This window comes from Polyodon spathula, chromosome 4, assembly GCF_017654505.1.
Source record: "Polyodon spathula isolate WHYD16114869_AA chromosome 4, ASM1765450v1, whole genome shotgun sequence".
Classification (NCBI taxonomy): Eukaryota; Metazoa; Chordata; class Actinopteri; order Acipenseriformes; family Polyodontidae; genus Polyodon; species Polyodon spathula.
In genome coordinates this window covers 794415-808882 of record NC_054537.1, presented here as the reverse complement: position 1 = coordinate 808882, position 14468 = coordinate 794415, and the positions used below count along the sequence as shown (strand labels likewise).

The following is a 14468-nucleotide window of genomic DNA, read 5'->3' as shown; positions in this document are numbered from 1 at the left end:
GACAGGTTTTTGCAGTTCCTGATTTCATTGCACTTAGTTGTAGTTCAACGTCTGTCTATTAATATCGTCAGCGCTCTGTGTAGTCCATCAATTTCCGTATTTTGTACCAAAGGAATAACCAGCTTAGCATTGCTAGGGAAGCAGTGGAACGGATTTATATATATATATATATAAATGTATGTATATGTATATGTATATGTATATAGATAGATAGATAGATAGATAGATTTATTTTGTAGAGCAAATGCATCCCTTCTTGTTGCTTGGAGAACGAGTGTCAGTGGAAACAGGTGAGTAAAAACAGCACAGAATGCACACGTTACCTGTCTAAAATGTAAACATTCTGTATGTAATTATGTTGCCATTATTTTTCCGTGAAGGTTTGTGTCAAAACATAACGGCAGTGAGCACACTGTGTAGTATATTATTACACCGCTGCACGGATTTCGTTGTGTCTCTTTTTTAATATTTTGAATACTATTTGTGGATTTGTAAGGTTGGGTTTGACCCATATTTGTAAATAGCGCTCTCTTTGCACACTCTGTTCCTGCATTTGTATGCCGTGCTTTCTGTAGTGATGTCGTTTTCTCTTCAAGTTGAATAGTTGCACAGATGAACCCAGTAGACGGTGAGTTTTGCTATACTGGAACGTGTTCACAAAGCCCTGCCTTGTAAGTAATGTACAGTTATACAGTTTACAGGTCTATCTGTGGACGTTGAATATAATATCAAACTTCCCTTTATACTGTACACAGAAGAGGACCGTGTTTAAATATGGGAAAAAATGCTTGAGAAACCAGGTAGTGCAAACATGGATGAGAATGAAGTGCTTAACTCTGTGCAACACCATAGAGGAAACACCGTGACACCAACGCTGTGTTCACACCAACTCACAGCTTCCTATTTGCAGTCAGCTCATCTGTTCCAAAACAGTTACAGCCATGTTAAAAAACATTTGCAATTACACTGTAATTCTGCCAATAAAGGCTTGGTTTGCGTTTTTATATACTGTGGACTACACAGCAGAAATGCGTCATCCCTGAACCTCACTAGGATAGAAGTCAATCGAAATACAAGAGACACAGGGTCAGCTGTACCTATAGAACATATTGATTTCTTTACTGCAGTTTTTGCACTGAGTCTGGTGAACAGCACACCATGCAAGGACTATGTAATGGGCTTGCCGCTGTGGTGATGCACACAGGGCTGCATGAAGGACATGCATGTATGGACAGGATCTGTATACATGCATGCAGTTTCAGAGTAGAAGGAGAATGTGAAATCGCTTTTAACTACAGTGTTTGTGACCTTGCTAAATGAGTGTGTCCTTTCTTGTCATTGGAGTGCAATGGGAAGTAGAAGTCGTGGTGCCTTGGTATCTAAATTCATTGTTATTGAGGTAGTTGTAGATTGAAACCCTTTGAAAACGGCCCAATGCACTGTACCTGTGAAATTACTCAGAACAGCTGCTTGAGCTCAGGGGAATACTTTACAAACCAAGTGAACGTGTGTCTTTCTAGTGAGAACCAGAGCACCCCAGAACACAACCAGATCAGTTACACTTGTGAGCAATTCTACCATATCATTGATCGATTACAGATCAATTACTCATTGGTTTGTCATGCGATCGTTCTTGTATTTCCCCCCATTTTTGGTGACCCCTTGTTTCTGTCTTTGTACCTGTGATTACTGCTGGTTGTTTAGAATAAATACAGTAAACATGTTAACGGTGGGAGTTGTTTATGTCACTTTTCATTGTAACTGTAATAGAACTAATCCCCATTGTAACTGTAATAGAACTAATCCGCATTGTAACTGTAATAGAACTAATCCCCATTGTAACTGTAATAGAACTAATCCCCATTGTAACTGTAATAGAACTAATCCCCATTGTAACTGTAATAGAACTAACCCGCATTGTAACTGTAATAGAACTAACCCGCATTGTAACTGTAATAGAACTAACCCCCATTGTAACTGTAATAGAACTAATCCGCATTGTAACTGTAATAGAACTAACCCGCATTGTAACTGTAATAGAACTAACCCCCATTGTAACTGTAATAGAACTAATCCGCATTGTAACTGTAATAGAACTAATCCGCATTGTAACTGTAATAGAACTAACCCCCATTGTAACTGTAATAGAACTAATCCCCATTGTAACTGTAATAGAACTAACCCCCACTGTAACTGTAATAGAACTAACCCGCGTTGTAACTGTAATAGAACTAATCCCCATTGTAATTGTAAGTGCAATCCAAGCAGCCAGTTCTGCTCTAATTGTAATTTGAATTGCTTCAGGTCTGGTTTACAACTCATGGGACTCATGTTTTACTAGGGTTGTTGGACGAACAGAACATTTTTGCCAAAAAAAGCAATTGCCATAATCTCAGTAAATCTTAAATCCTGTTTCCATGTTTTTCTCTCGTCTGCTTTTTACTGTGTACAGAGTGTAGGTGTTAAGAAGCGGCTCCACCACAGTGATGCTCTGCTGTGTACAGAGTGTAGGTGTTAAGAAGCGGCTCCACCACAGTGATGCTCTGCTGTGTACAGAGTGTAGGTGTTAAGAAGCCCCTCCACCACAGTGATGCTCTGCTGTGTACAGAGTGTAGGTGTTAAGAAGCCCCTCCACCACAGTGATGCTCTGCTGTGTACAGAGTGTAGGTGTTAAGAAGCGGCTCCACCACAGTGATGCTCTGCTGTGTACAGAGTGTAGGTGTTAAGAAGCCCCTCCACCACAGTGATGCTCTGCTGTGTACAGAGTGTAGGTGTTAAGAAGCGGCTCCACCACAGTGATGCTCTGCTGTGTACAGAGTGTAGGTGTTAAGAAGCCCCTCCACCACAGTGATGCTCTGCTGTGTACAGAGTGTAGGTGTTAAGAAGCGGCTCCACCACAGTGATGCTCTGCTGTGTACAGAGTGTAGGTGTTAAGAAGCCCCTCCACCACAGTGATGCTCTGCTGTGTACAGAGTGTAGGTGTTAAGAAGCCCCTCCACCACAGTGATGCTCTGCTGTGTACAGAGTGTAGGTGTTAAGAAGCGGCTCCACCACAGTGATGCTCTGCTGTGTACAGAGTGTAGGTGTTAAGAAGCGTCTCCACCACAGTGATGCTCTGCTGTGTACAGAGTGTAGGTGTTAAGAAGCGGCTCCACCACAGTGATGCTCTGCTGTGTACAGAGTGTAGGTGTTAAGAAGCGGCTCCACCACAGTGATGCTCTGCTGTGTACAGAGTGTAGGTGTTAAGAAGCGGCTCCACCACAGTGATGCTCTGCTGTGTACAGAGTGTAGGTGTTAAGAAGCGGCTCCACCACAGTGATGCTCTGCTGTGTACAGAGTGTAGGTGTTAAGAAGCGGCTCCACCACAGTGATGCTCTGCTGTGTACAGAGTGTAGGTGTTAAGAAGCGGCTCCACCACAGTGATGCTCTGCTGTGTACAGAGTGTAGGTGTTAAGAAGCGGCTCCACCACAGTGATGCTCTGCTGTGTACAGAGTGTAGGTGTTAAGAAGCGGCTCCACCACAGTGATGCTCTGCTGTGTACAGAGTGTAGGTGTTAAGAAGCCCCTCCACCACAGTGATGCTCTGCTGTGTACAGAGTGTAGGTGTTAAGAAGCGGCTCCACCACAGTGATGCTCTGCTGTGTACAGAGTGTAGGTGTTAAGAAGCCCCTCCACCACAGTGATGCTCTGCTGTGTACAGAGTGTAGGTGTTAAGAAGCCCCTCCACCACAGTGATGCTCTGCTGTGTACAGAGTGTAGGTGTTAAGAAGCGTCTCCACCACAGTGATGCTCTGCTGTGTACAGAGTGTAGGTGTTAAGAAGCGGCTCCACCACAGTGATGCTCTGCTGTGTACAGAGTGTAGGTGTTAAGAAGCGGCTCCACCACAGTGATGCTCTGCTGTGTACAGAGTGTAGGTGTTAAGAAGCGGCTCCACCACAGTGATGCTCTGCTGTGTACAGAGTGTAGGTGTTAAGAAGCGGCTCCACCACAGTGATGCTCTGCTGTGTACAGAGTGTAGGTGTTAAGAAGCGGCTCCACCACAGTGATGCTCTGCTGTGTACAGAGTGTAGGTGTTAAGAAGCGGCTCCACCACAGTGATGCTCTGCTGTGTACAGAGTGTAGGTGTTAAGAAGCGGCTCCACCACAGTGATGCTCTGCTGTGTACAGAGTGTAGGTGTTAAGAAGCCCCTCCACCACAGTGATGCTCTGCTGTGTACAGAGTGTAGGTGTTAAGAAGCGGCTCCACCACAGTGATGCTCTGCTGTGTACAGAGTGTAGGTGTTAAGAAGCGGCTCCACCACAGTGATGCTCTGCTGTGTACAGAGTGTAGGTGTTAAGAAGCGGCTCCACCACAGTGATGCTCTGCTGTGTACAGAGTGTAGGTGTTAAGAAGCGGCTCCACCACAGTGATGCTCTGCTGTGTACAGAGTGTAGGTGTTAAGAAGCCCCTCCACCACAGTGATGCTCTGCTGTGTACAGAGTGTAGGTGTTAAGAAGCCCCTCCACCACAGTGATGCTCTGCTGTGTACAGAGTGTAGGTGTTAAGAAGCGGCTCCACCACAGTGATGCTCTGCTGTGTACAGAGTGTAGGTGTTAAGAAGCGGCTCCACCACAGTGATGCTCTGCTGTGTACAGAGTGTAGGTGTTAAGAAGCCCCTCCACCACAGTGATGCTCTGCTGTGTACAGAGTGTAGGTGTTAAGAAGCCAGCTCCAGTCTTTGTTGCTGTGCTTGTGATCAGCTGGTGTACTTTGGACAGACCCTCAAACGATGGGACTGAATCCCAGGCAATCAGTTCTTGGAATGTACCTGAGGAATGCCGTGCATGCCTAAGCACAGGCCTCGTGACACAGTTACAGCTGCTGAGTTTCAGAAACATATTTGCATGTCTTATTATTTATTAATATGGTTGAACTCATTGCAAACATAATAGGAAAGTCCTAACGAAGGGTTAAATTAATTTGCATAGTGTTAGCTTTAGCAGCAGCATCACTGCCTCCTTTTCATGTTTTTTTATAGACATTATTGTGAGTTATGCATATATTTGGAGATGGATGGTTTCTGCAGTCTGCTGGTATCTCTCTTAAATGCTAAATTATGCCTCGAATCTCCAGTAGAAACTCGTTTTTGTCTCAGTTTTAGGTCTAACGGATAGTTGTGAAGATCACATCACAGTTTACAGTATTAGTCCATGTCAACTTTTAGCTGGCTTAAGCTGGCATTGTCTGAAAAATCTGCACCGCCTAAAATGAGCTGATTTCCGGCTGCTCCTTAGTGCTCAGGTATTTGAATTTTGCAAGTGAAATTCCTGTGCACTGCACACAAGCACTGTACTGCACCTTATCAAGATCTTGATAAGAAAATGAATAGCATCACATGTACAGTCTATGTGCTTTCAGGAGATAAAGGAGTTGCTGTACAGAGTTCAGGTCCCTACCTGTTGTTTTCCTTTGGGAAATCCTGTTATAGCAAGTGTTGGGAGCAGTGATTACTCATTGCAATCTGTGCCACCGTAAATATACCTCGTCTAGTCTTTGTTCATGCTCTGATACTCTCCCAACTTGTATTTGATCAGAAAGCTTCTTGTAATATGTATTGTGGATTTAACAGGAACATAATGAACTGGAATCCCATTGAGCTAGTGTTCAAGAGGACCAGTGCACAAAAACACCAAGCTTACCGACACAGACTTGGTAGTTGCTTAATGGTGGTTTGTAGTGTATTGATTTTCTGTGTTTATAAACTAAACGGATGAGTTTACAAGTTTAAAAATGGAGGCCTGTGGTGGTACCGAAGTCTGTTCTACTGTGGAAATGAATGCTGATAAAAACACACAAGCAACCCCAGCAATGAATTACTTACACTTTATAGTCTGCTGTACAGTGAAGTCTGCATGATTGTAAAGCATAGGCAGGGTCTTTGCAGGGGCTGTGGATTAAGGAGTAGCACTGTTCAACTTTTACACAGTGAATGCATTTGCTGAAGGAGCTTTGCGTACCAGGGAAGGAAATATGACTCCTGTTGCATAGCAGATTCACCCATTCCAGGTTGAAATAGAAGCTTGGTTAGCCACAGAGCATAGGTAACAAGCTCTTATTAAAGCAGGAATGGAGCAAACTGCTATGCAGTGAGAGCCTTGTTTCCATCCCTGTACATCTGCATGTGTTCTTGAGTCCAGTTTAACAGGCTGTGGATGTGGGTTCATGCACGATTACTGTGGGCAGTGTAATGTGTTTATTATATACAGGACCTGGAGGGAGACATGCACACATGTGCAGTACACATACCTTGTGTGCAAGTCACTGAAAACCACACTTCTAATGCAGCTTGAGTCCTGGCTGAACAAGGCACGCGGGGGTGGGGGTGGTTCACAGAGACCAGGATGACATCACCGAGTCCTCAGAGACTGTGGGGGAATTCCAGCCTTGCTTTTTTGGCTGTTGTAGTTAATGTCTGGAGTATGTCATAGAGTGGCATCTGCAATAATACAGTCTTTGAAGAGAATAGGGCTGAACTGTACAGCAGATTGAGGAGTTCTTAAAGCTGCTGTGAAGTGCAGGCTCTGTTTGCAATGTCTGTAGTTAATTTCTGCACTCGCTCTTTCAGAGAGACTGCAATAATACAATCTTTGAAGAGAATAGGGCTGAACTGTGAAGTTATTATTTCTTGGCACAGGAATGTCACGGGAGAGTCATTCGCTTTGACTGCTGGAGAGTCATTCACTTTGACTGCTGGAGAGTCATTCGCTTTCACTGCTGGAGAGTCATTCACTTTTACTGCTGGAGAGTCATTCACTTTGACTGCTGGAGAGTCATTCACTTTGACTGCTGGAGAGTCATTCACTTTGACTGCTGGAGAGTCATTCACTTTGACTGCTGGAGAGTCATTCGCTTTGACTGCTGGAGAGTCATTCGCTTTGACTGCTGGAGAGTCATTCGCTTTGACTGCTGGAGAGTCATTCGCTTTGACTGCTGGAGAGTCATTCGCTTTGACTGCTGGAGAGTCATTCACTTTGACTGCTGGAGAGTCATTCACTTTGACTGCTGGAGAGTCATTCACTTTGACTGCTGGAGAGTCATTCGCTGCTGGAGAGTCATTCACTTTGACTGCTGGAGAGTCATTCACTTTGACTGCTGGAGAGTCATTCACTTTGACTGCTGGAGAGTCATTCGCTTTGACTGCTGGAGAGTCATTCGCTTTGACTGCTGGAGAGTCATTCGCTTTGGAGAGTCATTCACTTTGACTGCTGGAGAGTCATTCACTTTGACTGCTGGAGAGTCATTCACTTTGACTGCTGGAGAGTCATTCGCTTTGACTTCTGGAGAGTCATTCGCTTTGACTGCTGGAGAGTCATTCACTTTGACTGCTGGAGAGTCATTCACTTTGACTGCTGGAGAGTCATTCACTTTCACTGCTGGAGAGTCATTCACTTTCACTGCTGGTGTCACGTTTACCTGCTTCTTTTTTTTTTTTTTTTTTTTTAATTTAGTCCTCTCCAATTTTTTGCCCCGGTTTTTCTCCCCAGTTTGGTATGCCCAATTATTGTTTGTATCCTCGGCTCACCGCTCGCAACCCTCCCCGCCGACTCGGGGAACGGAGGCTGGAGCACGCGTCCTCCGAAACACGCTCCTGCCAATACGGGATTGTTCACACCGCGGATCCACAGCGAGGCCACCTATAGCGCCGGAGGACAACACAGATCTGGCGGCTCCACTGCAGAACCACAGGTGCCCTATTGGCCACAGGGGTCGCTGATGCGCAGTGAGCCGTGGATTCACCTGCCAACCTAAGCCTTCCCTACCCGGGCAGCGCTCGGCCAATTGTGCGCCACCACCTAGGAACTCCCGGTCACGGTCCGCTGTGACATAGCCTAGACTCGAACCTGTGATCCCCATGCTATAGGGCACTGCACTCCACTCGGGAGATGTTAAGAAGGGTCATGAAGGTGTTTTAAACTCCTGTAAGTGGAATACAGTTCATGTACTGGCTTACAAATACTAACATATCCAGACAACCATTAATCAATCAAGAATAATCACACAGACTTGTTTGGTTTGCCAACCACTGCCTCCACAGTAAGGAGTTCGGCCCATTGGAGACGGTGGTCTGGCTGGTCGGCGTCCCAGGGGAGGAGGAGGTGTTGAAGGCGAGTGCTGCTCCTTGGCTGGTGAGAGAAAGAAGAGGGGTCAGTAGTCTGGTTCTGATGGAGACCCAGGAGTCCTCATAGTCCTCCGCCAGTTTGACGGCGGCCTCCAGGGTGTCTGGGTTGTGGAATTGTATCCAGTCCTGTGTTTCCGTGCTGACCACATGGCAGAACTGCTCCATCGCCTCACCCATCTGTGCACCAGTCTTTTGTGCAGGGCTGAGCCAGTGCACCATGTGGTCACACAGCTTCTGGGCGACCACCCTGGGACGGGTCTCCCGTGGCCTCCGGTACTCTCGGAAACACAGCCGATGTGTTTCCCCCGTGATGTTGAGGCGTTGGAGGATGGCCCGCTTGACCAGGTCGTACTGGCTAGCCTCCCCGTCAGCCATGGCTTGGTATGCTGACAGGTGCCCAGTTGACTGGCCCAGAAATCCTATGGCCAATGCGCAGTGATGGCCAATCACTCGAAGGCAACCAAGTACGCATACCGGGTACCGCTGGTGCCTGGGGTGCATCCCGAGCCCGACCCTCTCTATCAGCGCCGTGTGCCTCTCCTCCCTCTGTCTGTTTGGTTTGGACATTCTTTAGCACAAGATCTACTGTAGTATAGTATTTTTTTGTAAGCTTTCATTTTTACTTGTGCATACCGTGTATGACTTTATCAGTTCACTACTCCTATGTGTACTTGTACAGTGTGTTCAAACAGATGCCCCATTGCAGCTCTAACAAAGACCTGCTACCCGCACACTTGTGGAATAAAGGGAATGGCTTTCGTTTTTGGGTCTGTTTTGTATTATTGGAATGAAGGAGATACTGATGTTTTTATGCAATGACCCTAGTGGTAACAGTGCCAACCATTCTCTAAGCAGTGGAAAATCAATGTCCTGCCTCATTCTTCCAGCTGCTATTTTAATAGTTGTTGTTAAGAATGACAAGGGTTTTGGCTGAAGCTCTGGAAACACTCTGCGGATCTTTGTGACTACATGTGGAGACTTTGGACATTTTTCCTCTTGATTATAGGTTGCAGAAACAGACCAGATATATTTCACCCTTGGGGGGGGGGGGGGGGGGGGGGGGCGGTTTGGAAACCTGCCGAAGCCCTTTTCCAAATCTAGCAGGTGTGGATGTTCCACATTGACAGTCGTCACCAGAGCATGTGAATATACAGCAGGAGCTGTTTGTGACAGACATCCCCAGAGCATGTGAATATACAGCAGGAGCTGTTTGTGAGAGTCATCCCCAGAGCATGTGAATATACAACAGGAGCTGTTTGTGAGAGTCATCCCCAGAGCATGTGAATATACAGCAGGAGCTGTTTGTGACAGACATTCCCAGGGCATGTGAATATACAGCAGGAGCTGTTTGTGAGAGTCATCCCCAGAGCATGTGAATATACAGCAGGAGCTGTTTGTGACAGACATTCCCAGGGCATGTGAATATACAGCAGGAGCTGTTTGTGAGAGTCATCCCCAGAGCATGTGAATATACAGCAGGAGCTGTTTGTGAGAGTCATCCCCAGAGCATGTGAATATACAACAGGAGCTGTTTGTGAGAGTCATCCCCAGAGCATGTGAATATACAGCAGGAGCTGTTTGTGACAGACATTCCCAGGGCATGTGAATATACAGCAGGAGCTGTTTGTGAGAGTCATCCCCAGAGCATGTGAATATACAGCAGGAGCTGTTTGTGAGAGTCATCCCCAGAGCATGTGAATATACAACAGGAGCTGTTTGTGAGAGTCATCCCCAGAGCATGTGAATACACAGCAGGAGCTGTTTGTGAGAGTCATCCCCAGAGCATGTGAATATACAGCAGGAGCTGTTTGTGAGATACATCCCCAGAGCATGTGAATACACAGCAGGAGCTGTTTGTGAGAGTCATCCCCAGAGCATGTGAAAATGTGTGTTATAAATATCATGTGGGAGATACAGAAATTGAGGAAGGAATCTATGAAAAAGACCTAGAAGTTTATGTTGACTCAGAAATGTCTTCATCTAGACAATGTGGGGAAGCTATAAAAAAGACCAACAAGATGATTGGATATATAGTGAAAAGTGTTGAATTTAAATCAAGGGAAGTAATACTAAAACTGTACAATGCATTAGTAAGACCTCATCTTGAATATTGTGTTTAGTTCTGGTCACCTCGCTACAAAAAGGATATTGCTGCTCTAGAAAGAGTGCAAAGAAGAGCAACCAGAATTATTCCGGGTTTAAAAGGCATGTCATATGCAGACAGGCTTAAAGAACTGAATCTATACAGTCTTGAACAAAGAAGACTACACAGCAATCTGATTCAAGCATTCAGAATTCTAAAAGGTATTGACAGTGTCGACCCAAGGGACTTTTTCAACCTGAAAAAAGAAACAAGGACCAGGTCACAATGGAGATTAGATAAAGGGGCATTCAGAACAGAAAATAGGAGGCACTTTTTTACACAGAGAATCGTGAGGGTCTGGAATCAACTCCCCAGTAATGTTGTTGAAGCTGACACCCTGGGATCCTTCAAGAAGCTGCTTGAGGAGATTCTGGGATCAATAAGCTACTAACAACCAAACGAGCAAGATGGTTACTTGTGTGATGCATAATAAAATCAAACACTCATTTTGCACTTGACGATTGTGTTAATTCAATGAGTATGTGAAAACTGTCAGTCACAGAATTTGTGTTTAAGTGTCTGTTAGTATAACACCATTGAGTGTTGTAGTTATGAATGTGCTGCAGCATTCTTGGTTTCTTAAATAAATACCACAGTAAAACAGCAAACATTTGCTTTCTTTTCCAGGTTGATCAAGTAATCGAGGGAGAGAAGCGCTGGCTATTGTAAAGTAAGAAGACTACAGCTCCTGATGATGAACGTAAATATGGGTAAGACACAGATTTCCTCTTCCCTTTCTGGTTTCTCTGTGCATGGGCTGCAACCTCAAACAAGCAATGCAAAAGATCTGGCTGTCGGGATACTGATTCTGCAGATACTTTCAAACCAATCAGAGCAGAGCTGAGCGGATACTTTCACACCAATCACAGCAGAGCTGAGCGGATACTTTCACACCAATTACAACGGAGCTGAGCGGATACTTTCACACCAATCACAGCGGACGGAGCTGAGCGGATACTTTCACGCCAATCACAGCAGAGCTGAGCGGATACTTTCACACCAATTACAACGGAGCTGAGCGGATACTTTCACACCAATCACAGCGGAGCTGAGCGGATACTTTCACACCAATCACAGCGGAGCTGAGCGGATACTTTCACACCAATTACAACGGAGCTGAGCGGATACTTTCACACCAATCACAACGGAGCTGAGCGGATACTTTCACACCAATCACAGCGGAGCTGAGCGGATACTTTCACACCAATCACAGCGGAGCTGAGCGGATACTTTCACACCAATCACAACGGAGCTGAGCGGATACTTTCACACCAATCACAGCGGAGCTGAGCGGATACTTTCACACCAATCACAGCAGAGCTGAGCGGATACTTTCACACCAATTACAACGGAGCTGAGCGGATACTTTCACACCAATCACAGCGGAGCTGAGCGGATACTTTCACACCAATCACAGCAGAGCTGAGCGGATACTTTCACACCAATCACAGCGGAGCTGAGCGGATACTTTCACACCAATTACAACGGAGCTGAGCGGATACTTTCACACCAATTACAACGGAGCTGAGCGGATACTTTCACACCAATCACAGCGGAGCTGAGCGGATACTTTCACACCAATCACAGCGGAGCTGAGCGGATACTTTCACACCAATTACAACGGAGCTGAGCGGATACTTTCACACCAATCACAGCGGAGCTGAGCGGATACTTTCACACCAATCACAGCAGAGCTGAGCGGATACTTTCACACCAATTACAACGGAGCTGAGCGGATACTTTCACACCAATCACAGCGGAGCTGAGCGGATACTTTCAACCCAATCACGGCGGAGCTGAGCGGATACTTTCACACCAATTACAACGGAGCTGAGCGGATACTTTCACACCAATCACAGCGGAGCTGAGCGGATACTTTCACACCAATCACAGCAGAGCTGAGCGGATACTTTCACACCAATCACAGCGGAGCTGAGCGGATACTTTCACACCAATCACAGCGGAGCTGAGCGGATACTTTCACACCAATCACAGCGGAGCTGAGCGGATACTTTCACACCAATTACACTATGTAACACAATTTCTGTTCCTGGGTAGTAAGTGTTATGATTTAGAAGTGAGTAGTTTCTCGAGATTTACGATTATACTGTATTTACAGTATAATCGTAAATCTCAAAAAACTACTCACTTCTAAATCTTTTGTAGTCATTTTTGTATTACCTTAGTATAAATACATGTTAATTTGGATTCATATGTTGTTTTTTTTCTGACTTTATGTGAACGAAAAGACACACATTTGCCTGTTTTCCCATTGGAAATAGTGATATTTCAAAATATCACTGTCCTGGCACAAAAGCAAAGTTTGTGGGGAATAATAGCCATTTTCTATACTTTTGAGGCATAAGCAATTAGGAAATAACACTTACTACCCAGGAACAAAAAAAAATAATAATTTGTTACACGGTGTTATCAAGTACTCTATTACTGCACAGGCTGCTTTTGATGTAGTGGCTCATTATATCCCTCTGCAGGGTCATTTAGAAGTTGTTAGCTGGGTTAGAGCCATTCCTGTTTTTCAGTTCCAATTCCTTTTTGAAATCCAAGGAAATGAAAGAAATAACTGATCAAAACAAAATACAGTTGTGCTGGTTTCTGATATAACCCTGGATAGAAACTCAGACTGAATTAATAATAAACAAGTCTTCTTTTTGTTTAGTCTTCTAAATATATTGTTGCAGAATGAGTTTGGGGTTTATTATTCCTGATGTGGCAGCATTTGAACTGTGAGAGTGACGTAAAGTCTTCATTCAACAATGGGGTGTCACAGCGGCTCCACGCGTCTCCCACGCAGGGCCTCTTGTGTTTGTTTTGTATCCAGGACGGCTGGATCGCAGCCAGGCAGGGTTTGTGGTGAGCCAGGCTGCCACTCTCAAGAAACTCCACCACAGCAGAAAGACAAACCTTTTTTATGGGGGGCGTGTAGTATTTTCAAAGTTTGGAAACTAATGCTATGCCTCTCTGTTGGTAGCATTCTAAAAATGTAAATTTTTATTTTATTTATTTATGTATTTATTTATTTGGCAGACGCCTTGCCCATATTTGCTGAAATATACTATAGCTTTATGTGACATCATGCAATTTTGAGATAAAATGCAAAAGCTAAGTAGATGTCTGCTTTTGATAAAGTGATTTAAAGCTTTAAATAAAATAATAAAAAAGTGGTCATGTTTGTATGGGTTTTATTATCAGTATTATTACCAGTTTGTGTGGGTTGTATTATACAAACCCAATGAAGAGGACAGCAGGCAGCTCGGGGTACCTCGTGGGCCTGTCGCAGTCGGACCACCCATCTTGATTTATGTTGGCTAACATAGAAAGAAGTTTGAATGCAATATAAGATACATGTGTTTGCAGGTTTGTACACTCTGTTAGTTTTAAAAGGAGATTATCAGAGGAGGTACAGTAACTGGTAAATGCGAGATTGCAAGATTGCATTTCATTGCACAGACGACGATCGTCTGACTGCTGGAATAATCACAATCGCACAGTGCTGGAGGAACCGATGCATTCAAAAGATAACATGGGTTAAGCATAAAGGAACAAAGGGCCACACCAAGATGTTCTTTACGACACGTACATGACTCTCCACAGGGGGTTCCCCAGGATGATTGAACCCACAAAGAGAAGACAGGAGGGGGGGGCTGAGGTCAATGTTTACTTAATCAAGGTGCACTCAGCTCAGCTCAGCTCACTTCTCTCTTTCATTAAGGCTAGTATTGGAGACTTTTCGCTCGAGAAAGTCCCGGAGGATCAAACCTACAGTATTGCATTGTATTATTTTGTTCTGTTATGTTTTGTTTTGCACCGTGCAGTTTGCATATGAAAGTGTGATCTGTACTGTTTTGCTTTGAGCGTTCTTTTTGTTTCCGGAATTAAACCTGTATACATTGAATAAACCTGAAGAAAAGGACAGTGCATTTCTTTCATCAAAAAACAACTACTCACTCTGTTTAAAAAACAACTTCAAGTTGAGCTGTGGATTGTAAAAGTGCTTGCATTAGGAAGGCAGAAGGGCCCTGAATGGGGATTGTTTTACCAAGTCAAAGCTGACGTCCCTCTGCCTGAAGCTACAGTGACTGCAGAACATGCCAAGCTGTAAACTGTTGTGTTGCCAATGAAGTCCCGAGGTGCAGCACTTTGTAAC

At 44.8% G+C, this 14468-nt stretch overlaps 1 protein-coding gene across 6 annotated transcripts in view; it reads left to right on the top strand.

Moving 5' to 3' along the window:
- The window catches only part of LOC121314031 (mitogen-activated protein kinase kinase kinase 3-like), a 61953-nt gene that overhangs the window by 34 nt on the left and 47451 nt on the right, over positions 1 to 14468 (top strand). For 5 of the 6 annotated variants that reach the window (XM_041246812.1, XM_041246813.1, XM_041246809.1 and 2 more), the window contains exon 1: positions 1 to 290. This exon is cut by the window's left edge and continues 34 nt beyond it. In XM_041246812.1, the coding sequence (XP_041102746.1) occupies positions 245 to 290 (46 nt within the window). In that variant the 5' untranslated portion in view covers positions 1 to 244. Of the gene's footprint in view, positions 291 to 10930; positions 11014 to 14468 lie in introns of all 6 variants that reach the window. The other variant, XM_041246810.1, reaches the window with a different exon arrangement.